This window comes from Pseudorasbora parva, chromosome 20 (assembly GCF_024679245.1).
Source record: "Pseudorasbora parva isolate DD20220531a chromosome 20, ASM2467924v1, whole genome shotgun sequence".
Lineage (NCBI taxonomy): Eukaryota > Metazoa > Chordata > Actinopteri > Cypriniformes > Gobionidae > Pseudorasbora > Pseudorasbora parva.
This window is the reverse complement of record NC_090191.1, coordinates 29,567,656-29,593,746: the sequence shown is the minus strand read 5'-3', so window position 1 is coordinate 29,593,746 and position 26,091 is coordinate 29,567,656. Positions and strand designations below refer to the sequence as shown.

At 37.9% G+C, this 26,091-nt stretch overlaps 1 protein-coding gene across 4 annotated transcripts in view; it reads right to left on the bottom strand.

Annotated features, from left to right (window-relative positions):
• dennd5b (DENN/MADD domain containing 5B) overlaps positions 1 to 26,091 on the bottom strand; it is a 49,635-nt gene that overhangs the window by 2,048 nt on the left and 21,496 nt on the right. For 2 of the 4 annotated variants that reach the window (XM_067428154.1, XM_067428156.1), the window contains 19 exons: positions 25,267 to 25,990; positions 23,409 to 23,596; positions 19,510 to 20,085; positions 19,088 to 19,319; positions 14,907 to 15,057; positions 14,677 to 14,767; positions 12,788 to 12,919; positions 11,103 to 11,255; positions 10,927 to 11,005; positions 10,063 to 10,144; positions 6,664 to 6,792; positions 5,823 to 5,944; positions 5,093 to 5,238; positions 4,144 to 4,185; positions 3,010 to 3,128; positions 2,737 to 2,924; positions 1,847 to 1,929; positions 1,629 to 1,755; positions 77 to 251 (listed from right to left, as the gene is read on the bottom strand). In XM_067428154.1, coding sequence (XP_067284255.1) covers positions 77 to 251; positions 1,629 to 1,755; positions 1,847 to 1,929; positions 2,737 to 2,924; positions 3,010 to 3,128; positions 4,144 to 4,185; positions 5,093 to 5,238; positions 5,823 to 5,944; positions 6,664 to 6,792; positions 10,063 to 10,144; positions 10,927 to 11,005; positions 11,103 to 11,255; positions 12,788 to 12,919; positions 14,677 to 14,767; positions 14,907 to 15,057; positions 19,088 to 19,319; positions 19,510 to 20,085; positions 23,409 to 23,596; positions 25,267 to 25,990 — 3,539 coding nt within the window. The remainder of the gene's footprint in view (positions 1 to 76; positions 252 to 1,628; positions 1,756 to 1,846; positions 1,930 to 2,736; positions 2,925 to 3,009; positions 3,129 to 4,143; positions 4,186 to 5,092; positions 5,239 to 5,822; positions 5,945 to 6,663; positions 6,793 to 10,062; positions 10,145 to 10,926; positions 11,006 to 11,102; positions 11,256 to 12,787; positions 12,920 to 14,676; positions 14,768 to 14,906; positions 15,058 to 19,087; positions 19,320 to 19,509; positions 20,086 to 23,408; positions 23,597 to 25,266; positions 25,991 to 26,091) is intronic. The other 2 variants (XM_067428155.1, XM_067428157.1) reach the window with 1 other exon arrangement.

Sequence of the window (26,091 nt, the reverse complement as noted above, 5' to 3'; positions counted from 1 at the left end):
CAAGCAGACAACTAAATACGACTTTCCGATGCTTTATTTAAAACAAATGCAACAAAAAGCATGCGTGTGTCCTTACCTTGCCCCGAGACAAACTAGCAGCTGGAACTTGCCATCCTTGCCAATGTTGCGTGGCATATTGTTGATGGCGTTGACATATCGACAGAAAGATTCGCAATCCGGACCAAGAGGCTCTGGTATTTCTTGGAGGTCTCCAATCTGATCTGCATTCTCCATAAACGCAACTACTTTCTCTGTAAAACACACACACACACACACACACACACACACACACACACACACACACACACACACACACACACACACACACACACACACACACATTGATTTTCAATCCAAAAATAAAAAAATTATATATATATATATATATATATATATATATATATATATATATATATATATATATATATATATATATATATATATATATATATATATATATATATATATACATACACACACACACACACATATATATCTAGAGACCACTTAACATGGATACACATACATAAGACCCTTTTATGGGTCTTAAGAGAGGAAATGACATTGGTGTCAATGAAGGCCTTTCTGAGCTGGTCTGAGGCATCAGATTTAAACAAAAATATCTTAATTTCTGTTCTGAAGATGAACAGAGGTAGCCTAGAAATCTAGACGCACCCTAGCTGCAGCAAATTTAATCTGCCCGCGAGTGTCGTCTAGCAACTCTCAATACCCTTCTGAGCTGTATTCGCCTAACTCTTGCCGGGCCAATCACATCGTGTATAGAGTCAGTGGGAGGGGCCATAATGACGACGGCCGAGTTGCGTTTGCGTGCTTCTGGTAAACACAGAAACTGGCGAACGGCGGTCTTTCGAATCCGCTTTGACCGCGACTCTGGAAGACTTGGAGTTAAGCTTTTCTCTGAGAAAAGGACAAAGAACGGCACTGAAGTCATTCTTAAGGGAAGATGTGTTCAGAGTTTTGCCGACCGGATACGGTGAATGTTTAATCTATCAACAAGCTCCGTTTCACCTTCGTTGCTCTGGTTGGTTGAAGCACTATCCTATCGTGTGCTGAGGGAGTTTGAAAGACAACCGTTTATCCCGCCCCTCGAATTGAGCCCTGTCAATGGTGAGTTTCCAGACTTGATGTGGGTCTGGCTTGTCAGGCTAGAACAGAGGTCTTACGGGTGTCAAACGACATTAGGGTAAGTAATTAATGAGAATTTTAATTTTTAGGTGAACTAACCCTTTAAGAGAAATAATAAAGCCAGGAAATTAAATGATTTGTTTAATGTGTATAAATATGTGTGTATATACATATACATGCATATATACATACACATACACACACATACATATATATTTCTTCTGCTGAAGTCAAAATCCGAGAAAACATTGAGGGAAGTTTTTTGTCAATAGCCTTCTCAGGTGTGTATATATATATATAATTAAGGAATAAAAACTTTAACAGGAATCCATTTTTTCATTAGGGCAATTCCTATCGTTTTCAACTCCCCAAGGTGCATTTAGTTCTAGTTTATTTATAAAGTTTACAGTACAGAGCTCAAAAATCTTATAATAACAGTTATTGCAAACTACTCTCCCAGGGAAACACTGAATAAGCTTTACCATAGAAATCCCACACAAAGACATTTTTCTGAAAGATTCGAGCTGAGCGGAATCCATGATGGAAGAACTGCTCCAGCGCCCACACCAGACCACCTTCACCACACAGCAGAACCGTAAGACTACCCCTCTGAAACCATAGACGGACACGGTTTAGGTTAAAAAAAACTTTCAAACATAATAAAGTGACAATAATACCACCATAAGTGGACAAGTCATACCTCTTTCTCTGGTTTGTGGAAATGCTTTATAATATTGTTGACTGCTTCACCGATGGATTCCTGTATCTGAACGGTAGTTGGTTCTGAAGAGAGAAGGATTGCATTTAACAAGATTTAATAAAGAGGTTTAACACCTAAATACATTATGAGTACTTCACATCAGTTATCAATTAGTTAAGAATTATGTACATTCTCAATTTGATTAAGATAGTCAAATTAGTAGACTAATAAAAGATTATATATTAACAAGGAGAGGGTCACTTCATGGAGGCAGCCATTTTGAGATCACATGAGCAGCCAAATGCTAATTACTTTATTTCCCTAACCCCCATGATTTGACACTTTCATTTATGGAATAAATTAATTATGGCTGACCCACTATTGATGGAATTTTCCGGCTTTCTGTGTTTTCACTGTTATACAGTAGGGGGCGCTATTACGCATCTTCTAAAAGAGTAGAGACTCTCCGGATCAAAACACAGACTTTTTTTTTTTTACAGAAACAAGTGATAAAAGCATTGCTTATGCATATTGTAGTCTTTGGGGGAAAAAGTGATTTTCTCACCTTTTTGTTTAAAATTGAGCTTTTTTTTTATTATTAAACTAACCCACATTGAAGTCTTACTTAAAAAGAAAGAAAGAATGAAGGTAGAATAAAACTTTTTTTGTTTTCTTTCTTTTGATAAATTGCATGTTCAGATATTCATACATTAAAATGTATTTTAAAAAACTATTAGTGGGAAAAGAGTTAAAAGCATTTGTACAATGTAATTTGTCAGTGAAGGGATTTTCATTTCTGCGTTGCTACATCAAATCCACTAGATGTCAGTCCAAGACTATAACAAATCAAACATTAGTGAGAGGACCTTTGAAATGCAAGCTAAACGTACTGTTTCCACGGCCTGTAAGTGATGTGATGCTAATTCGTCGGATCTGGGAAGGTGATCGCTGCAGGGGCGGAGTTTTAGCCCCCCGGCCTCCTTCATCATCGTTGCACGGAACTACAAATTCACCAATCAGAACTCGCTCGAGACTGCCGTCGTCCACACCCTTCCCCAGCCACCTGCCGCACGGGAACCTGGAAAGGATAACAGGCGAATAATCAAGAAAGCCATAAAAGGAACACGAAGGAGGGAATGTGGCGCGAACAGAGTAGGCCGTACTTGTATGTGTGGCCGGTGATCTCATTGCGGACCATGACACAATCCACCAGCCACTTGGCAAGCAAGCCAGAATTATCATGACCCAGCTGCACTGTTGTCAACTTCCCAAGGTTCTGACGCTGTAAGACACACACACAAAAAAGATCAATGGAAAGATGTCAGAGGCGTTAAGCAGCTATCTGAGAATAACTGAACAACCCGTGTGAGGGCGTGCACTGCATTTTGAAAGTGAGCAGCAAAAGGACACCAAGATAGTGAAATTGTACAATGTCCCATCACTGTTTCAAACCATAGTAAATATTATCACAAGCTATGGCTTTTAGGAAATTTAACTAAGTGTATAAGCAGGGTCCAAAATGAAGACTCTCTGAACTCCAAATGAGAGGGGGAAAAACTGGCTTTGGTGAGCAAATAAAGGTTACTTGCCTGAGCCATCAAAACAAAAATATGAGGGAAGAAATTATGATTATGAATATATAAATATAGCTTTGTGGCTTGAGAAGTGTTAATTTTGGATCCTGTGTGCAAGTAATAAATAATAAAAGAAACATGTTTTACGGTTTCTACAGATGTTAAACTGTTAGTCTAATTTTCTAGTCTAGTCTAATTTTCCTGTTAAAGGGATGCTTTACCCAAAATTTAAATTTCTGTCATAATTTACCCTCAAGTTGTTACAAACCTGTATGAATTAATTTATTTTGATGAACACAAAAAGAAGATATTTTGAAGAATTTGATTAACAGGCCCCCTTGACTTCCATAGTATTTTTTCCATGCTATGGAAGTTTGTTTACCCATATTCTACAAAAGATCTTCTTTTGTGTTCAGCAGAAGAAAAACATTCATACAGGTTTGGAACAACTTGGGGGTTAGTAAATTATGACAATTTTCATTTTTGGGTGAACTATCCCTTTAATTTGAGATTTCTTTTTTCAGGTTAATCTAGAAGTTTCTCCCCCATATGTGCAATCCAATGGAAAAGGGCTGTTGTACATATTTTGGGAAAATTTTAAGGTAGAGAGGAACCCGAAGGAGAAAAAGAGGCAATCTCTCTAAGTGGAGAAGAAGAAAAATGCAGAGATGGATGAATGTAGAGAGTGAGAATGAGGAATAAAATGGAGGGTGTGCACCTAACCTTGAAGGCGATGGAGAAGTGCGTGTGAGGCCTAAAGGCAGACTGTGAGAGGACACAGAATGAGTTAGAACATGATGGATGATTGACAGCAAGACAAATGGCACTGATTGGTTCTGAGGTGGGATGTAAGAATATATAATCCATCCTTCCTCAAATTTTTAGATTCATCCATATATAGAGGAGGTTTGATCAGTAATATATGAATCACCATTTCAGTTGGGGGAAAAAAGAAAATCTGGACATCAAGAAAATCTTTTCGTGAGAAAATCTGCAAAACGCTTCGAAAGGCCAGAGCAAAAGAACAAATGACACAAACAAAAGATAAGAAATTAGAAATTATATTTTGCTTAAAGATATTTTATACCTAAAAGTAATTGTTTATAAGTAATTGTTTTTAAATAAATTGTGAATGTTATATTTATGTTTTAAATTCTCATTATTTTAATGCAAATTATAACCATTATATGTTATGGTATTATTGGTTTTATTGCCCTTAATTTTTCCATTTTAATTGGTTAATTTCATTAATTTGTTTTGCCAACTGCAATACAAATCATTGTTTTACATAGCATTTTTTCCACATTGAAGAATAAAAAGTATGGTAAGAGAAAGAAAAAAACATTACTAAAATTACACAAAAAAGGCCTAAATATAATTTCTCTTTTTAAGATGAAATGTGACATTGTTATCAAAAGATTCACCCTGTTACTTTCATTTGTTTTCCTTAGATATTTTATTCAGCTGAACTTCTGTTCTTAACTTTTGTTATTTCCATAAACAGTTTCAATTTAGCAGATGTTCGAAAGACCTGCAAGCACAGTCAGTTCTGCGGATGGCAGGACGGTTGACTGTTTCAGTCCCACAGGAAAACAAACTGCACCACATTCGAAATAAACAGCTGTATCAGTTTCAGAGCAGAACAGCTGGAGCGTGACGTCACGGCACTCACGTCAAACGTCATTTCCAGAACGTTCTTCGTGATCTGCAGGATGCCGGAGTCGCCCAGCTCGCCGGACACACACAGCCAAGGGTTGGACGTCGTCATGGCGTTACTAAGCTTCTTGATGGGGATGATGACGGCCCGGTATGGGATCACTGAGGACACAAGAAGAACATAAATCGGGTTGCAAATGAACACAACATTATACAAAAAGACAGAGAAATATATACCAAGTTGATATGCATCATGTTGACAATGGCTAAACATAAATATACATTTTTCATGATTGCCCCATGATCTATCAAATCGTAATGCAGCATCAAATCAATGTCTAGTGCCTGACATGATGGACACTATTTTATATGAGCATTTGCATCAAATATGAAACCAAATATTCAAAAACTTGGAAGAACAAATGTAACATTTTAATCCACTGTGTGAATAGCAAGATAAAAAGTCGAAATTTTATTTTATTTTAATTTTATTTTGTGGCGGAAACAAGCTTCCATAGTCATAATGTATGATTAAGTCTGTGTGTGTCTGTGTCTGTCTGTGTGTGCGCGTGTCCGTGTGTCTTTCTGTCTGTCCGTGTGTGTGTGTGTGTGTCTGTGTGTCAGTCCGTGTTTGTGTGTGTGTGTGCGCGTGCATGCGTGTCTGTGTATCTGTCTGTCTGTGTGTGTGTGCACGTCTGTGTGTATCTGTCTGTGTGTGCGCGCGTGTGTGTGTGTCTGGGACATACTTATGGTGGTGAAGACACTGGTAAAGCAGAAGTAGTCCACTGCATTCAGGCTCAGGAGATGAAAGAGAAACTGTTCTTTTTCCTCTTCGCAGCGCAAGAAGGCGTACCGCTTGTACAGCTTCCTGTGGGAAAATCGCATGCTTAATAACAGGTGCAGCTCCTTGAAACGGGTCAGCGTGCGTGTACTTCTTTGCGTCACTCAGAAGTTCTTGTGATGAGCATGTTTTTGGTGTATATGTCGGAATCTCAAAGCCTGCAGGTGCGTGAGAGTGTATTTTGCTTTTTAACACCATGCCAGCTTCTGTGGCTTTTGTCATGGTGAGAAAAGTTTATGGTAAACTTAAAAAAAAGGTTTCTCACAGGGTTAAACCCAGAACAATTTAATAAAACATGCAAAAGAATTTTGACAAAGTGACAAAAAAAAGGAGGTAGATCTTCTCCTAAAAACGTGTGTCATTCTGGATTGGCTTATTCAGCAATGGGCATAGACAATCCGGTCCCATCCGATTTGAAAAATGATGAAAAATAACTTTGTGTGGCCTGGTAAATCCTATTTCATAGGGACAAAATGTCCCCACAAAGATGGCAATATGCAAAATCCTTGTCCTTGTAGGGACATTTTTTGGTCCATTGATTAATTTTTAAATGCCGTGTTTAAATGTAAATTATTTTTTGAAAATGTAAAAATGCTGTATTGGGTAGGTTTAGGGGTAGGGGATTGAATATACAGTTTGTACAGTATAAAAATCATTATGTCTATGGAAAGTCTCTATAAAACTTGAACGCCAGGTGTGTGTGTGAGTAGATGGGAGTTTGATTGCATGTTAAGTATCGTACGCACTTGGTTAAGGCCTGGTTAGATAGCAGCTGTTTGAGATGCTGGGAAAGTAGTTTTTTCTCCAGAGACAGACGGATCCAGGCACGTGCTCGACCTACATCAGTCTTAATCTCTCCCATGTTCTGGATGTGTCTGAAAAGTTGAAAGAGAAAAACAAAAGCAATAGTGTAATTGATTGTATGTGGGTTGAAATGGCCACAAGCAATGGAATATTGTGGGTGTACAGTCTTGTTCAAAATAATAGCAGTACAATGTGACTAACCAGAATAATCAAGGTTTTTAGTATATTTTTTATTGCTATGTGGCAAACAAGTTACCAGTAGGTTCAGTAGATTGTCCGAAAACAAACAAGACCCAGCATTCATGATATGCACGCTCTTAAGGCTGTGCAATTGGGCAATTAGTTGAAAGGGGTGTGTTCAAAAAAATAGCAGTGTCTACCTTTGACTGTACAAACTCAAAACTATTTTGTACAAACATTTTTTTTTCTTCTGGGATTTAGCAATCCTGTGAATCACTAAACTAATATTTAGTTGTATGACCACAGTTTTTTAAAACTGCTTGACATCTGTGTGGCATGGAGTCAACCAACTTGTGGCACCTCTCAGCTGTTATTCCACTCCATGATTCTTTAACAACATTCCACAATTCATTCACATTTCTTGGTTTTGCTTCAGAAACAGCATTTTTGATATCACCCCACAAGTTCTCAATTGGATTAAGGTCTGGAGATTGGGCTGGCCACTCCATAACATTAATTTTGTTGGTTTGGAACCAAGACTTTGCCCGTTTACTAGTGTGTTTTGGGTCATTGTCTTGTTGAAACAACCGTTTCAAGGGCATGTCCTCTTCAGCATAGGGCAACATGACCTCTTCAAGTATTTTAACATATGCAAACTGATCCATGATCCCTGGTATGCGATAAATAGGCTCAACACCATAGTAGGAGAAACATGCCCATATCATGATGCTTGCACCTCCATGCTTCACTGTCTTCACTGTGTACTGTGGCTTGAATTCAGAGTTTGGGGGTCGTCTCACAAACTGCCTGTGGCCCTTGGACCCAAAAAGAACAATTTTACTCTCATCAGTCCACAAAATGTTCCTCCATTTCTCTTTAGGCCAGTTGATGTGTTCTTTGGCAAATTGTAACCTCTTCTGCACATTTTTTTAACAGAGGGACTTTGCGGGGGATTCTTGAAAATAGATTAGCTTCAAACAGACGTCTTCTAAAGCCCCGTTTCCACCACAGGAACTTTACCCAGGAACTAGGAACTTTGGGTGGTACTTCGTGTGTTTAGACCGCAGGAACCAGGGTATAAATGAAGTTCCGGGTAAATATTTCCCCCTCCAAACGGCCCTGCTCGCGGGGTAGTACTTTTTCAAAGTTCAGGAACTTTCGAGGGCGGGACTTGGGCGCTGAACATGCTGATTGGTTGAGCTCACGCAGCATTTTAGTTCAACTCGGCATTTTTAAAAGTCTTACACGCCGCGCCCATGTTGACAAGAGAGGAAAGTTAATTTTTCTGAGGGGTTAACTTTTTATTTCGTAAGTTATAAGATAATGAAGATAATGTTGGAGTAATGACACAGCGTATATTGCCCCAGGCAGTTTTTTACTTTAACTGCGCCTGACAGAAGAATTATTATTTTTTCTGAGATGATTATTTAAACAAATAAATAGCTTATAATAACTAAATCCACTAAATCTTTCAATCGGTACACACAAAAATGATTACTGTCCGCTAGGGCTGTCATTTTTGAAAAAAATCTAATTCGAACGGAATTAAAATATCAAGCAATGCATTCGAATATATTCAATTATCTACAACGCCGTCATCTCCAGCAGCTGAATGTGTTTACGGATGCCGTAGCAACTCTCAACGGCCACCAGGACTTATACGGTTTTATAAAAGCTATTCATTTGTTGTAAAGTGTAATAATCATCTCAGAAAAAATTAATTCTAATGTCAGGCGCAGTTGAAGAAGTTGATTGTTTGCTTACATAGGTGTCATTATGCCAACATTATCTTTATAACTTCTTATGAAATAAAAGAGATTAACCCTCAGAAAAATGTATTTTCCTCTCTTGTCAACATGCTTGGTGCATGAGCGCGACGTGTGCTCTTCAGTGGGGCGCGCGCTGTTGTCACATAAGGACGCACACTCAAAAGTAATCCGGTCAGGTCATTTACATGGTGAAATGTTTCGTTTGATCGATTCATGAAAAGATTTATCCACCCATCTCAAAACGATTCCAATTTCATTCAGTTTGGGCATTTTTATTACGATTGAGGTGTTTATATGGAGCATTTTCCTTCAGATTGGACTTTTAAACTGATTACAGTGCTCCATGTAAACGCACCGACAGTAAAAAAAAATTGCGCTACATGGCACTTTAAAAACCGGATAGTTTATTTATAGTTCGATTACGGATATTTCACGTCATCTTCGAATGCATATTCGAATATCGAATAAAAAGTGACAGCCCTTGTCCATCACTGGCTTGGAGGAGCAGTCGCGCGCAGTCCTACATCACCGGACTAATTTGCCTAATCTTCTCGGAACTTTATCGCGGTCGAAACGCAGACAGCTGCAGGTCTGGGGGGAGAAAAGTTCCTGTAAAAAAGTTCCTGGTACAAATTGTTCCGGGTAATTTTGGTGGAAACGGGGCTTAACTGTCACAGTACTTACAGGTAACTCCAGACTGTCTTTGATCATCCTGGAGGTGATCATTGGCTGAGCCTTTGCCATTCTGGTTATTCTTCTATCCATTTTGATGGTTGTCTTCCGTTTTCTTCCACGTCTCTCTGGTTTTGCTCTCCATTTTAAGGCATTGGAGATCATTTTAGCTGAACAGCCTATCATTTTTTGCACCTCTTTATAGGTTTTCCCCTCTCTAATCAACTTTTTAATCAAAGTACGCTGTTCTTCTGAACAATGTCTTGAACGACCCATTTTCCTCAGCTTTCAAATGCATGTTCAACAAGTGTTGGCTTCATCCTTAAATAGGGGCCACCTGATTCACACCTGTTTCTTCACAAAATTGATGACCTCAGTGATTGAATGCCACACTGCTATTTTTTTGAACACACCCCTTTCAACTAATTCAACTAATTGCCCAATTGCACAGCCTTAAGAGCGTGCACATCATGAATGCTGGGTCTCATTTGTTTTCTGAGAATCTACTGAACATACTGGTAACTTGTTTGCCACGTAGCAATAAAAAAATATACTAAAAACCTTGATTATTCTGGTTAGTCACATTGTACTGCTATTATTTTGAACAATACTGTATATCAATCTCTCTTAAAAAAAATCAGGTCATTTTAAAATTACCCAGCTGAATTATTAGACAACCAAACCACTGTATTACGCACTACTGTGTACGACAAAACACACCTCATATCCTGTATGACTGAGACACGTAATGCAGGAAGACCAACACTGGACTCTGTCTTTCGTCTTTCCTGGGCATTCGACACTGTAGAGGGAGAAACACAGTTTTAGCATGCTTAAGCAGAGCAGTTCCTTAAAGTTGTAGTGAAATGGAAATTCACATATTTTCTAAATGTATGTTATTGATTTTAAAGTCAAGGATTCACCCATGCAAATTTTATGACCTTGACATTTTTTTATCAAAATATTATCCGGTGATTTTCTAGTGAAACGACTGACTTAGGCTTCAGTGACAGACTTCTCCAAACATTTCATCACTTTCTTACAGTCGACTGCAAAATTGCATTAAGATACGCCTCCATTCCAATCAACAACCGTTGGATTGAACCAAGACCCCATTCTACATTTTTTCATCATTTTAGATAGTCAGTTTTACTTGAACGTACATCACAGTATGAAAGAAAAGGCCTGTCGCTACTTCTGTTACATTGGGACTTTAAATCCCTTTTTGCACAGCTTTTAGCCTATTAGCACACTTAACAAGTGTTAGTCCTGAAAACTTTGTGCAAGTACGTTTAGCATGCACTAGCAGGTGTTCATTTCAAAAAGATGTGAGAATGTATGTCCCTTTCAGGTTTTCTAGGAGAATCCCTGAGGAATAAAGTTAGCAAAAGCTAATTAGCTTGTAAACATGTTTAGCTAAGTCTTGAACTTCTCTATGTCGTGCGAGATGAATCTAAATGCAGCCCAACAGAAATAAACACCCTTGAAAGTCATTCTATAATTTGCAGAGACTTGAGCAGAGTTGTTTCTGGTCTTGCAATCTCATATGCTTTTATGACTAAAGTGTTTTTTGTTTTTTTTTACCTGGAGACTCTGACAGCATTTCGTTTTTCTCTTCCCTTCCCTGGTAGTGTAACAGATGAGACCACAGCGCAGACTTTCCCTATGAACCATGATGAAAGCACACAAATGATTCTGAGCATTAGACTGCAAGTGTTACAATGTGTATATAAACCCATTTCCATTTGTGTGTGTCTCACCTGTTTGACCTGTAGGCCGTGGCTCCATATTCTCTCCAGCAGGTCACACAGACTGGCTATGAGCGTGTTCTCCTCCAGACCGGTTATGTTTGCCTCTCCATGTCCCAGTTCAACAGCCTCTCTGCCCATTTTCTCCACCAACATACGCTTGGTCTGAACATCCATTGAAAAACACCATTACCAAAACATCATACCAGACATTTCAATCTTGATTCCGTCTAAAGACTTTAATGCCGCAGAAAAGTGTCTAGACTAGTAATTATGCGTATATAATTCAGAGTTCCCACAATTCATGCATTTCTATGACTCTTACAAGACATCCAGTGGTTCATGATTACTGGATAAGGATATTAAAAATCATTAGACCAAGATTGATGAAGAAGATTTCAATTTGTATGTTAAGTATCAAGCATTTAAATGAATAAATACAAGCGATAATACTTAATAGTCTGTCTCCAGCAAAACTCCTAACAGACAGACCAATGACTACAAAGTGTGTGTAGTACAAGGTACAAAGTACAATATCAAATATTTAAGAGCTGTAAAAGGATTAATTAAACAATGCTATCATATTTATTTTGGTAACATTTTGTTGCAGTGTCCTTCCTTGTTACATGTATGTACTGTATTAATAACTTAATTAAATTATGCATAATTACATTAAACTAACCCCTAAACAAACCCTAACCCTATAGTAAGCACATGTTGTTAATTATTACGCAGTACTTAAATATATAATTACACCGTAACATTGACACCTTAAAATAAAGTGTAACCATTTTTTATCTTGTATTAATAATGAGTACTTTTATAATTCAAAGAAGTAATATCTTTGACTTTTTCCAAGCATAATAGAATATAATTTTAAAGTTCCCTGATAATTCCATTAAGAATGCACCAACATTAAAATTCTAGTGGATATGATAAGCTGTATTATATGCCTCATTATTTTGATATCATGGTCAGTGACTAACTAATGGCTAATACAAAATTGTAAATGATTCTGTATAAATAAATAATAAAAATATTGTTTTAAATGCTACAAGTAAATTCAGGAATCGCAGCACTGTAATGCACAATAGAGAAAATGATATTCATTGAGATGTGGTAAACATTACATTTAACAGTGTATTATATTATATCAGCTTTTTTAAAATATTAACTTTAAGGGGCCATTTACACTACAGTTTTCTAAAAACAGGAAACTTTTTATGCGGTTTTGCCATTCATTTACACAGCAGCGCTGATAAGATACCATTATTATCTCTATGTAAACTATAAAAAAAGTGATTTTGTGAAAACAGTGATGTAATATATTACCCTTTGTATAGGCTATTTTATGTTTTTATCTTAGAGTGCGTGATACTGCACGAAATGTTTATTATTGTACCCCAGCTGTTGCTAAATGCAATTTCCCCACAGCGTGACAAATAAAGGCTTAACTAACTAACTAACTATGCGCATGTGTATTACACGTTCAGTATATAGGCACATAATGCCCTCGCCAACTACTGGCCTGGCGTGAATACTACAGAATTTTAATCATTTTGGTGGATCCGTGTGAACTGGCTGGAAATATGCATGCACAAATATATAATCAAAATAATAAATTCCAAGTGTTCCAAAACTGTGGGATCTCTACACACACAAATACCTCCATATATCCATATTAAACTCATCCTGACCTTCATCTTGCATTCTTTCAGTAAACCCTCCACAAACTTCCAGTTGGTCTGAGCGATGACTGCAGGGGAGAGGTCTGATAATTTGGGTTGTCTCAGGTTCTTCCCCAGGTTACGGGCCTCCTGCATGTACTTCTATACATCAGGACACAGATATTGAAGAGGGTTCAAACACACTCACACAAGTAACTGCTGAAACGTTTGTGTTTTTCATTTAAACATTTTCTTTACAGGCAAACAAGGTAACTTGGGGTACAACAGGGCGGTTGATTATAAAGCCAAGGATTTTATTCTTTGTTGTGGGGTCCTGTAGGGTTTGTGATTGTTGAGCCATCCACTAAGCACTCACTAGCAAACTCTGGTTTATAAGAGCGTGTGGGGAAAGATTTGAGTGCAGCGGAGTTCAAAGGTCACTTTGTGTCTTAGGGGAGGGGCTTCAAGGAATTTGTACGTCGGGGAGGAGTTTGTTAAAGGCATGTTAGGAATGTTTCAAGTCGGTCATATGCCTCCACATACCAGACAGCAGGCTGAGAAGGACTTTTTAGGTGGTTTAAAAGGCGGGGGTGGCGCTTTATCCCACTCCCAGAAAGCCATTGAGTTCTGCAGGAGCAAACACCCCTCCACCTGTTGGGAGGTGGTACGACCCACACCCCAATCATCCAAACGACAAACGCACACAGAAACAATGAAGAACAAAAGAAAAGAAAAGAACAAAGCAGCATGCACATGAATGCGAGGTAGTCAGACAAGAAAAGACAAGTGAGAAAACACTAAGACACTTCAAAAAGAAAATGCAGCCTCAAAAGTTAAAAAAAGGGACACAAATGAAGAAATGGCAACAAGCAGACTCACTAAAAACCCAAGAGGCCTTTGTACTACGATTGATTCATCAAAAACCATTTACAAGTCAAATGTTTATGTAAATCACTTAGAGCCCGGAAGACCATTTATGTGATTCAGACGTTAGGACTATGTGATTTATAGATAATTACTGTCATTATCATGTCTGTATTATAATACCGAGTAATAGCTCACGTAAAAGAGTCTTACTGTTCTTTAGCGCATTTATGAGATATGCAAGGGCTAATTGCTATACAAATCATTCCTTTGAGTCAGATCTTTTTAAATGATTCAATTGATCTGATTTACAAAACTGGTCTAAATGATTTGTTCAGTGATTAGGGATGCAAAATACCAGTAAATTACTTAAATATTGTTTTCATTATAATTTTAGTTGCATTATTTTGTTGTGTGTTTGCCCTTTAGATTATTTTTTATATTTAATCCATTTGAGCAATTTTAGTATTCCTATTAAACTAATATTTTAAGTTAGTTTGCCAACATTTCTAATTCTAATTTTAGTTTTTAAGTGAAAAAAATGTTATTTTATATTTTAGCTTTATTTCAATAACCGAAAACAATTTGTTTGAGGAACAGACTGATATAATTGTTATTATTGTCAACTAAATCCAAGACGTCACAACACACATCATGTCTTATGGGTGGTTTTGCATCCTTTTCAAAGCTTAAAAGCTTTCATTTTAATTGCACAGAAAAGAGCGATAGTTAACGCCTTTAAAATGTCTTACTTGTCTTCCACGGAAGTAAGGCAGCCTTAGGGGTTTGGAACAACATGAGGCGGAGGGTGAGTAAATTATGCCAGAATTATCATTTCTGGATGAACTATCTTTTATTTATCATCCGTTTTATCTACCATCTGACAAATGAGTCCCTGTGAAAGTATCAGTCAAAAAGAGATGAAGTAAAAAGACTCAAGATGGGAAGAATTGCATGAAAAAAGTCTGGTAATCAAAGGCTGCACAAAGAACAGGATGAAAAGAAAAAGAGAAAGGAGGAGAGAGGCTGAATAGGAAGAACCGCTGCAGTCTCACCTCTTTGAGGTCATTGTCCAGCACAAGATGTTCATTCTGCTGTCTGTGTCGGTCCGATCTGCGCTGAGTCGAGCATGTGCGATTGGACCACCTGATCACAGAGGGTTTCCATTAGTCATCAAACACACACCGTAAAGTATTGACGAAAATATTGACGCTGAAGCGTTACATGCCCCGCACTGAATGGTCAATGTCTCATAATGGTGTCATGTGCCACAAAGAGGACTCACTTGTTGTTGGTGGGTCCTGAGGCAAGCACATCAGCCTGTAGTTTGGGAAAGAAGCCGTGCTGGTATTTTCCTTGGCCGATCTTCATATCCAGCAGGTGAGGATGGATGGCCGTGTGGTCAATCTTTCTCAGCCGTTGCTCTATGGCCTGGGCTGGAGAGGAGAAACAGAGCTTGAGTAAGAAGGGTTATCTGTGTCGTGACAGCTGCATCTGACTTGAGAATGTTCACTAATTACAAACCAATGAACTGTAAGCTCGAGGCTAGACTTGAACTGTAAAAAAAAAGTAGTTAAAAAAAGAAAAAAAGGATTTTTTCACAAATCTACTCATAATAAGACGCACTTTACAATTTAACACAATGAGCATTAAATCAGGAAATATGAGCAGAGTGACTCAAATTAAAATAAATTATAATAAATAAACAGCATCATTTAAAATAATTGTATACATTATATTATAATAATTATTTGTTATTTATTATTATAATTATTATTATTATTATTATTATTATTATACATAAGGTGCTTCAAAAATAAAAATATGAGCAGATTGTCTAACAAAAAATATAAATAATTATAAATAATAAACTATGTATCATTATTATTAATTTTATTATTGCATTTAATAATAATAATAATAATAATAATAATAATAATAATAATAATAATAATAATAATAATAATAATAATAGTAATAATAATAATAATAATAATAATAATACATTATTATTATTATTAATAATAACAAAAAATTTATAACAATACATTTTCATTTTATTATTTATAAAATTATATTATCATTATTATTATTATTGCATTGACTTGAGAACTAATAAAATTAACAACAAAAATATAATATATTCATCTTATGTATTTATAAAAGTATAATTATATTATGTTTTTATTAAATATAATTAATATAATAATAATTGTATCCATAAGGTGCTTCAATAATGAAATATGGGCAGAATGACATGAATAAAAAATAAAAATAAACTTAAACAAATAAACATACTTTTTGATCAATAATAAATCAAGTATAATGGATAATTGTATTATAGCAATAAATAATAATAATAATAATACAATTACATTTTACAATTTTTAAAACTATGCTATATTTATTATTATTATTATCATCGGCCTGACTATATTAGCTGTGCAGTGCATCAGAAAAGAGAGCTCCATCGATTACTTTGCAGAAATTACAATAATTTCAAACCTTATTTGACATAAATGTTTACTGCCTAGCTTTTTAAGCGTGCAACAAATACATAATCCATAATACATTTTGTGACAGAACTAAAAATGTTGCGCTTCCGTAGCGCATCTGTGGGCAGTGTGCCAATTCAGAAGCACATTTTTCAGGCCCGAACAGCAGCATCCATCTTCCAACAGTGACCTTTAGTGTGACAAGAGGTTATTGACCTAACAATGGTACTGAGGGCTTAGCGAGCAGATGCACACTCAACAATATTCACCACACACACACACACACACACAGGCTTCCCAAGATGGCACAATACAGCGCCAGGCGCCCGCTCTTTTCTTTTCAGCATTTGGCAGTCTTTCAAAAGCGATCCATTCATATGACTCATTTGGGGACATGCTCTTCAGTTCTTTCATTCTGTGCTGCTCTCCTTATTTTTCAAGCACTTCTGCTCTCTCTCCCTCTCTTTCTCCCTCCAGTCTTCTCGGTCCCTCAGCCGCCCTCTTGAACTGTCACTCTCTATAATCATCTGGGCACATAAGGAGCAGCAATTTTTTTTCTTCAGCTTCATTAAAATTGAAATGCACAATTTGTAGTGACAGAGTAACGACTGGAGGAATAACCATTGTTCAGAAAAATTATGATGAAAGGTGCTCTGCTGAAGACGTGATTGCACAAAACTCAGTGAGGCATAAAATAAGACACTTTTCAATGCAGTATAACAAACTGATTTCCGAATATGTTTATAGATACAAGAAAAACAGTACAAAATAACAAACTGCCTAACAGTAAATCATTTCAAAGGGCATTTATACTCATTGTTTACTTCCATAATGTGAAAAAAAGTAAATGATAATAATTTACTTCAGCAGGGCCGCATTAAATTAATTAAATGTGACATCATGTTACAAAATATGTATAATATGCTGTTCTTTTAAACTTCCTATTTACAAAAAACATATCATGGTTTCCACAAAATATTGATCAGCACAACTGTTTTCAACAATTAAAATTATATGAAATGTTTCTTGAGCACAAATTAACACAGAGTAATTTATGAAGGATGTGTTTTTACTGTATTTTTTTAATCATAAAAAGCAGCTATAGTGATCATAAGTGACTTATTTTACCAATCCGAAACCTTTGAAAAGTGGTGTAAATTAGGCTGCAGGCAAATTAGATTTTTCTTGAAAATTCTTTTCAGGCAGTGTCCGCACTATTACATGGCAAGTGTTCAATAAGAATTGTGTGTCCAGTCATGACCAACCTTTCTGCATGTCCAGTCATAAACATCCTGCATACATATATACTTATTTTTTTATGTTCCGTGCTGTAGGAATGACCAAAATCTTTAGACGTACCGTTTAAATGCCTTATAAATACTTCCGGTACTTTCATCACCGGTTTTGACATTATCATTGCGTCGCATTAAAGGAAGTGCATGTAAGATTGTGGCCAAAACTGGTACTGCAATCACTTTCCGCTCTCCCTCTCCCCCCTGACTCGAGGTTGCCAGATTAGCTGCAGGATCCAGCAGGAACGATTGTAGCTGCAGCTGTGGTAACGAGCAGATTTGGCAACCCGGATGCCCAAACAGTACTGACTTTGTGATTGGTCGATAGGTGGAGGGCGGAGCTTCAGGCCAAAACACAACATATCAACATCAACATCAGTTGAGGGCTCCAACAAAAACTTTTAAATGACAACATCCTGGTCAGACTACAGTTGTCAGTGATATAAGTATTTGAAATTAACATGATTTCTTAATGTCTAGTGACATATCAGGGCCATTTTATGATTAATTGAAATACATTTCTTACATACAGTTTCTTTAAGGTCCCCGGAGACACGTTTAGCTGTATACGTATAAATTTTGTACCGTATCAGCGTTTCGTCCACATGGATCCGGCGTTTTGGAAGCATGAATCCGATATTTTTCGAAACCGAATCCCAAAGTGGGTAAATCTGAAGACGATCATCTTCCGTTTTCGTGTGTACAGGGAATCCGTACATGTTCTGAAACGGTGATGTCATCACACTACGTCCAGCACGGTGAAAGAGTTAAGGGATACAACTACGGGCACTGGGCATGCGCACATCAATATCGCGTCATTTAATTACAGTATCTGCATTGTTGTAAGGGTATGTTTTGGGTTGGGGTAGGTGTAGGCATTAATAAAACACATCTGTTAAGTAGCAGATGTATTTATTGTTATTTTATTGTGAGATTTTGCCTCACCTCCGACCAACTCTTCTTCTCCGTTTTTAGTGCATTTCTGTGGCAGAATTACAGCGCCACACACTGGCCTGGCATGCAAACTACATTGTTTTTAGTCCGTTTTTGTAATCTCGTGTGGACGCAGATATTTCTTGAAACGAGGAAAAAAAAAAGATCGGATTGGGAAAGCGCTGGCTTCGTGTGGACAGGGCCTAAGAGTGATACAAAAAGACAATGTGAAATCTGATTTGAGTGTCTCCAGACTGAGATGCATCTTTAAAAATCTGGTTGAATCGCATTTCAAAGCACCTGCAAATATAGTTACAATCAGATTTTTTTTTTTTGGGGGGGGGGGGGGTTATCCAACAAGGCTGGACTTGATTTTACCCTAATAGAATTGATTAGATTGTGAAAAGTGGTCCAAATCTTAACATTCTATACCATACAAAACTTCCTTGGAATAGCATGCACACTGGTGACAAGGAACGTGAAATCAGAAAGTAAACAAGGTCAATTTCAATGTCAATGTTAATTTATAGATTAAGTGAGTCATTTCTAGGGGAAGTGAGCTTTTCTATTTTTTCCGTATTGCTTAGCCCCATCTGATATTGTTTGAAAAAAAAAAAAAAGTCGCCTCAAACACACTTCAGTGGTAAAGAGATTGACATGTTGAGCAAAAAGTAGAGCAAAGCAAAGATCTAACATCGAATAATAGCCAATATCATGTCAGACCACTAAGCCTGCATGTTTCTTACCTGATTCCTTCAGGAAAGTGCATTTCTGGTAAACAGATGAGCGCAAGCTGGGGGCACGGACATTGTAGAGACGGGCTTTCTCAATGCGTCCGTCAAACACTCGTAGAAGGGGCTCTTTCTCCTCCCACTGAGACATGATCTTGTTGTCGATGAAGGTGGCAAACATTTGCGTTTCGATGAAATGGGACAGGAAGGGCAAGTACGGTTCCGGCTGGTCTGAAAGGAATGAGGCCTGAGGAGAAATCAAATGAAAGCACTTAATAATGAATGTCCCATCTGAAACTTTTGATAAAAACTTTGGTACAAAACCAATAAAAAGTGCCAAACTAGACTGTAAAAAAATGACAGAGAATGTGTTTGATTTGTTTTGTGCATGTGTTTGATTTGTTTTGTGCATATTTGAGTATAAATATGCTATTCACCTTGTCAAAGTTGTGCATTTGCTCTCTGTTTGTCAGCCAGGATTCCAAATCTGGTGAGTTTTGAATCACAAACGATTCGTAGTCCGCGAACATCGTCGCAAAGCGCGCGGCGAACACCTCCCTCAGCTGCACGTTCAATTTAGCGTTCCTCAGCTCCTCTTCCTCGACAGGAGACTTTCCTCCAATGCCCTCATCACTTACGGCCTTCTGTCCCGCAGCCAATGCCTCCAGGCGGGCCACTTTCACCCCAGTCCTTTTGGCCAGAGCCTGCAAACGCTCCAGGGTCGGGTTGCCCTGAAGAAGTTCCAGCATGTCCAGCGCCTCCCCACCAAGGTTTCCATTCCTTTTGTCGTCCACCAACTCGCTCAAGGATGTGCTCTTCAGCTCCTTCTCCAGCGCGGAGGTCTTCGGGCTGACGGCAGGTTTAGGGGAGTTGTAGCCCCCCTCTGGAGACAGGTCAAAGCTTAGCAACACCTCGCTGAGTTCCTGGATGAACTCAGCCTTGTTGGGGAACTGAGGAAAGTCTTCAGGCAGTTCGATGCAGTGGTTGTCGACGTCAACGAAACAGAGGTTCGCCTGAGGAGAGCAATGAGCCATGCAAATTAACACATATGCTTCAAGCCTCACCATCTCTGAGATTTTAGGTAGAGTTTTGCTGCACATTTTTTTTGTTAAATGCCAACAGGCTTATTTTTCAACCTGCATTATAGTGCAAAACCATTATGATAATGCCCTGACATACAGTTTTTTATATTTTTTGAGGTAATTACTACATAATAAAATGGTAACAACCTTAAAGCTACACTGTGTAACTTTTTTAGTTTATTCTTAGCTAAAAACACTTAGTTGTTTCAAAAATATGTGCTCATTAATATATATTTACTTCTTTCAAGTAATAAAGTATTCTCGTAAGTTTATAATATGCCATTGAAAATACATATGGGTGAGGGGTTCGAATGCTGGTCGCCATGTTGCCTCTCCATCTTTCTTGAAAGTACAATAGCCAAAGTAATACCAGTAAATTTAAGCTTCGCATTTCGCATTTTAATTCGACTCGATGGCAGCGTGTTGAATGTGAAGATGGGGATTGCTTGAGACTGCTATATGAAAACCTGAAAGCCTATTTTAAAGTCTGTTGCTGATGGAGGATCACTCGCATACTCAAGGATATGTCGCCAAGGAAGGGAAAAGGAGAATTAAGACAGGAAAATCAACAAGGCAAAAGTGAGTATTGGAGTGGCCTTTCCAAGATGGAAAGAGCTCATGAGGAGCAACAATTTTGAAAAAGGACGTCGACAGGTAATCGGCCACCGTAGGAGTTAAAACGAAATTGGAAATTGAGAGGAACAGAAACTAATATTCACTGGATGGTCATATACCTTTTCACCGCTAGATGGGGGGAAAATATCACACAGTGTAGCTTTAATAATAAATTCAACTATATAATATTATATACACTGGACGAATAATAGTAATGAACTGAATTATTAATAACATACATCAAATGTATATGTATATGTAATAAGGGTGTGTTCACATTTATAGTTAAATTATCTTGGTTCTTTTGGTCCAGACCAAAAAAGAAAATTATACATTTAGTCCTGGTTCATTTTTAACACAAAACCTAAAGATACAAAACAAAAGACGAAGAAACTTACTCAACATTCAAAACAACGTTGTGTTCTGGGCTAAATACACTCATTGTTTGTGCGTACATATGATGGTATTTTTTCCTGAGAACTCACAAAGAGCTTATAAAATGTGTCAAAGGAGTCAAAACAGCAGCAGGAATTCCTCTGTTGCACACACAAAGATCTGCTGCACTGTTTTGATGACTGTACCAAACTGTAATGGGCAACAGTGCAATGGCACTAGAGTCAAACCAAAATCCAACCAACCTTGCCAAATGTGAACACGCTCATTAAAGTATGACCGAAAAATAAGTGCCATTGTGGGTGTTTTGATTTTAAGGGCAGATCATTTTGGATGTCCGTTTGAAAATGAAATAAAAAACAATGGCTGTAACACTACATTAACACAGAAATGATGTGTCAAACAGAGCACTCATCTAGCACAAGCACAAAAGGGTGTTTTGGATGTGGAATTCAAAACAGTATTCAAACACACACTGACCCATAGATACAACAGCAAATCATGAGCTGTACTTGCCCTAATAACCAAAGCCAATATCTGGAATTAGGTTAAATCAATCCAGTGGATCATTGGAAATTTCTGTGAGTGACACACTTCTGTTTAGTCACATGCAGTGCAGCTCATGCAGTCAAAATGCCCTTAAGTCAGTGTGTGTGAGCGAGACCTTGTTGCTGTAAAAATAAATCAGTCAAGCAGAACTTTACGCTCTGTCAGGCCACAATGCTGACAGCCTGTCAGAAAGCAGAATATAGGCCAGTATGTGTATATTTAAACCTGCTAAATAAAAATCTTTTTTGCTATTAGATTAGGGTTATGATTGGAGTTCATATTTAGGGCCTTTGATTCGACCATTATCACTTCATACATAATTTACGATTATATATAATTTGAAATGTGTCAGATGTGCACATTTAGGTTTGTTTGTCTTGTATAGTGTTCCTAATCAGAATATATTCCTGTGCTCTTATGGGCAAAGGCAATGGACAGGAGCTGGAGCACGATAATTTAACTGCTATTACACAAGGACATATCAGCCTCAAGTGGATTTAAAGCAAGGACAAGGAAAAGATTGTGAGAAGAGCAGCCATTTAGCAGAATCCAGCCTCAGGAGATGATTTTATGGAAACAGCAAGCCTAGGATGCATTGCAACAAGGTCAGCAAAAATCCAAGATGACGGACAAGGCAAGATGTAAATAATCATTATATTTATTGTATTTATAATTTAAATACAATGTTCTCAACGTAATATTTGTGTGCTGTTCATTTAAACATGATTTTATATGGAGTATATAACTTTATTGGAGTTAGCTTAGCAACATGCTAATAGCAAACACCGTTTGAATCACGTTGAGAACAGGATTTGAACGGCTTGTTATCCCTCAGCTCGGATCCTAGTTTGTGTCATGATCAGTTACTAAAGTTTCTACAGTACCGTTTAAAAGTTTAGGTTCAATAAAAATTTTTTTTAAAAGAATTTAATAGTTAATTTCTCAGCAAGCATGCATTAAATCGATCAAAAGTGAGAGTAATACATATTATAATATTAAAAGACATTTCTATTTTCAAATAAAATAAAATCTTGGCGACCCCAAACATTTGAACAGTAGCGTATTAGAAATACATTTTGAATGCTCCGTTCCGAATTCTCACTAATAATATAAAACAGCAAAAAGAAACACAAAAGTCATGCAGTAAAATGGAAACTCATGCAGTTGTTCCAAAACAAGCTATTTCCTCTCTCGTTCCCCTTTGGTCTCTCTCTTGTTCTCATCTCTCTTTTTTTCTGGGTCAGAGTGACTTCAAAGAGAATGCGTAGCAGGGAATCTGGATGTGGAGGTTACGGAAAATGGGATTTAGGGATGAGGATATGGGGAAGCCTCGCAGCACCCAGACAGACAAATCATGAATAATTAACCCCTGTAAAAAATTCTGATACAGTGCGACAAAGAAACGAAGGATCCGAGCATAATGCCACACGTCAACATGAAAGCACTGCATTCCAGCATCCTTCTAATAACGACTGTAAAAGAAGAGCTTCATACTCATAGGCTATTTTCAGCAAGGGCCTCCAGTGCTTTTTAAAGGCACTGAGGGCGCTCATAAGCGGCTAACCCATCGTCACAAAGCCATTCCGGCTCCAAACGCATCCGCATCCCTAAGTGGCTGTGCCATGATAAGGAGTGTGAATGCATTTTAAAGTGTGAGTATGTGCAGGTTTGTGAACATGCAAGTGTGTGCGGGTTACCTCTTGAGGCAGCTCTAGTTTGGAGCGGTCCGTGCCCTCTTTGGACTGCAGGCCCATGAGATAGGGCACAGGGGCATCCAGGAAGTGCAGCAGAGAAGCGGGCAGGATGGGAACATACACATGCTGCCACTGGAACGGGAACAGCAGCGTTGTGATTCCCTCCGCAACCACCATGAGCCTCTGGTAGTCTAGGTGTAGATGGAAAAGAACAAAAAAGTAACTAAGAAGAAAATAAATCTCAATGCACAAAAAAGTAAATATATAATAAATATAGTGAGTACCACTAGTGAGTGAATTGGAAAAAAATTATCAGCAACAAATCTATATATTGCATTATGCTAATAAATAAATAAATAACAAATAAATATTGTTTTTGCCAGTATAAAAAGTTGTTTTGCCTACTATATTTGTATCTCAAAAGGTCTCTCTATACGACATGCAACATATCAGCAAGGTCTGGCTATCGTTACCATAAATTATGTTAAAATTAATAAAACTAGCTAGTGAATCTGTTTTATTTACAGTAACTATCAGTGCTTTCTACTTGCATTTGGCACTTGATCTGACAGAAATTTGATGAAAGGCACCTGGTATGGCAGACTTACTGAAACAGGGCAGGGTGATTATTAATAGACGTTTCTCATAAAATCTCATCTTAGTTTTTATGGAGAACAGTCAGAGGAATTCATTAGCATGTGTATCAGCTTGTGTTTGCTGAAAAGCATATGTGCTGCAGCAGTGTAATGTAATATTCATTAGACTCCTCTACATTCACCCAGTCCCTACATCAAAGGCCCTGCAATGATTCATTTGCCAGAATTAGAAATTAAATTGAAATGCTTAAATAAGAGATGATCTGATCTGCATAGCCAAAACTTAAGTCACAGTCTGTAAAATTGATGCAAAAAGTTTGACTGTCAACTGATTAAACATTTAAATGCATTTATATTTTAATTTGTTTAATTAAATCATGATTGTTTGTTAATATTTGCAGAGAAAAGGCCCAAAATTGACTACATTTATAACCAAGCGATAATAAACGATGTAATAATATATTTGATTAAATGTTTTCATATTTATTTGAATAAAATAAAAATAAAAAATACGTTTTTAAAGGGTTACTTCAGCGATTAGCATATGGCTTTCTATCAGTAGAAACCCAGGAGTATATTCAAATGATTGGAGTACGATCATTTGAATATAGCACGATATCGTCAATTTGCGTCCCACGTTTTCAACCCCGCATGGGGGATGGAAGATCGCACTCGCAGCTCGGTTTGCCGCTGCAGGCATTCATGTAAACGGAGCTATGCTGAGCAATGTAAGTGTTTTAACTTCTCAAATTAATTCCTATTAAAAGTTAAGCTTCCAAAGGAATGAACTGAAAACGCACCAGACTGAACATGCACTGTGAATGTATGCCGCGAGTGCAGTCACGTTAACCTCAGCTCTCATCACGAGAACTCATTCAGCTCATTCCTCACGATGAGTGTAATCTGACTCGTGCAGCGTTTGTGCTGTGAAACTCTCTCCGTGGCTAAATCACATTATATTGAACAGACACGTTAAGTTTTTAATTGTAGTGTCTGTTCTCTAACTGAACTGATTTTATGAAGATGAACGCGGTGGGAAAATGATAAATGATTCAGTAGCTGTGGCTTTGGGAGTGGCCTTGTAGGGCAGCGAAGCATTCTGGGAATTGTTGTCTTTCATCCTCATGAGACAAAAATACATTTTCTGTCTTTTCTAAGTCTAAAAGGCACCAAATTCAAAAATAATTTTACATTTCTACTACATTAATGACCCAGTTTAAATACAGATTAAGTAACCCTTTAAGTTACAATCCTAGATGTCTTACCCTGTGAGTAGAGGAGGATCTGCATCTCCAGCAGGACACAAGTGAAAAGCTGCACCAGATTCTCCGCACCTAACAACCGGAAGGCCTCACCCAGGGGGAAATCAGCCAATGGCAGCTCCCCGACACCAGGCCTCTGGCACAGGATAGGTTCATACACTCCGTGGAACTTTAAAGAGCGTCCGGGCGGTGGCAAGGGTACTTCATAGAGGATGTTGTAGATGTAGCTTTCCAAAGGTAGTGGGGGTGGCTGATGGGAGGTGACAGCCCGGTGGATCTGGGACAGGAAGCGTTTACAGGCGTGCATGAAGGGCATGGGCGTGATTAGACACATAGCTTTGGACACGTACAGAGTGTCGCGAACGGAGTCGTAGCCTTCACCAGAGCAGCCGCAGCTCCTGCGGCCCCCTTGTGAGGAGGATGTTGAGGAGGGAGACTCGACTTCATCCAGACTGCTAGCTAAAGAGTCCATACTAGAGGAGGATGAGGACGAGGAGGAAGAGGACGCCGAAGGGCAGTTATGCGCTGATGCATTATGCTCCGCTTGGTGCATCTGGTGTAGCGTCTGCATGGCGGAGCAAATCTGAGGGCTGGTCACCTCCTCGTAGAAGGTGTGAACGAAACCATAAGTGCGAGATCCGTCTTCTCTTGTGATGATGAAAGAGTGGAACTGTGGGGTCCGACTGTCACGCTGTGTTCGGAATGACAGACCTTTGGGCATGCAGAGCTGAAGAGAAAAAGAAAATACGGATTCAGTAACTCCATATTTTATGATGTTGCTTTTATTGTTATTCTACTGTTCACATATCAAGCAACCAGCAAGATAAA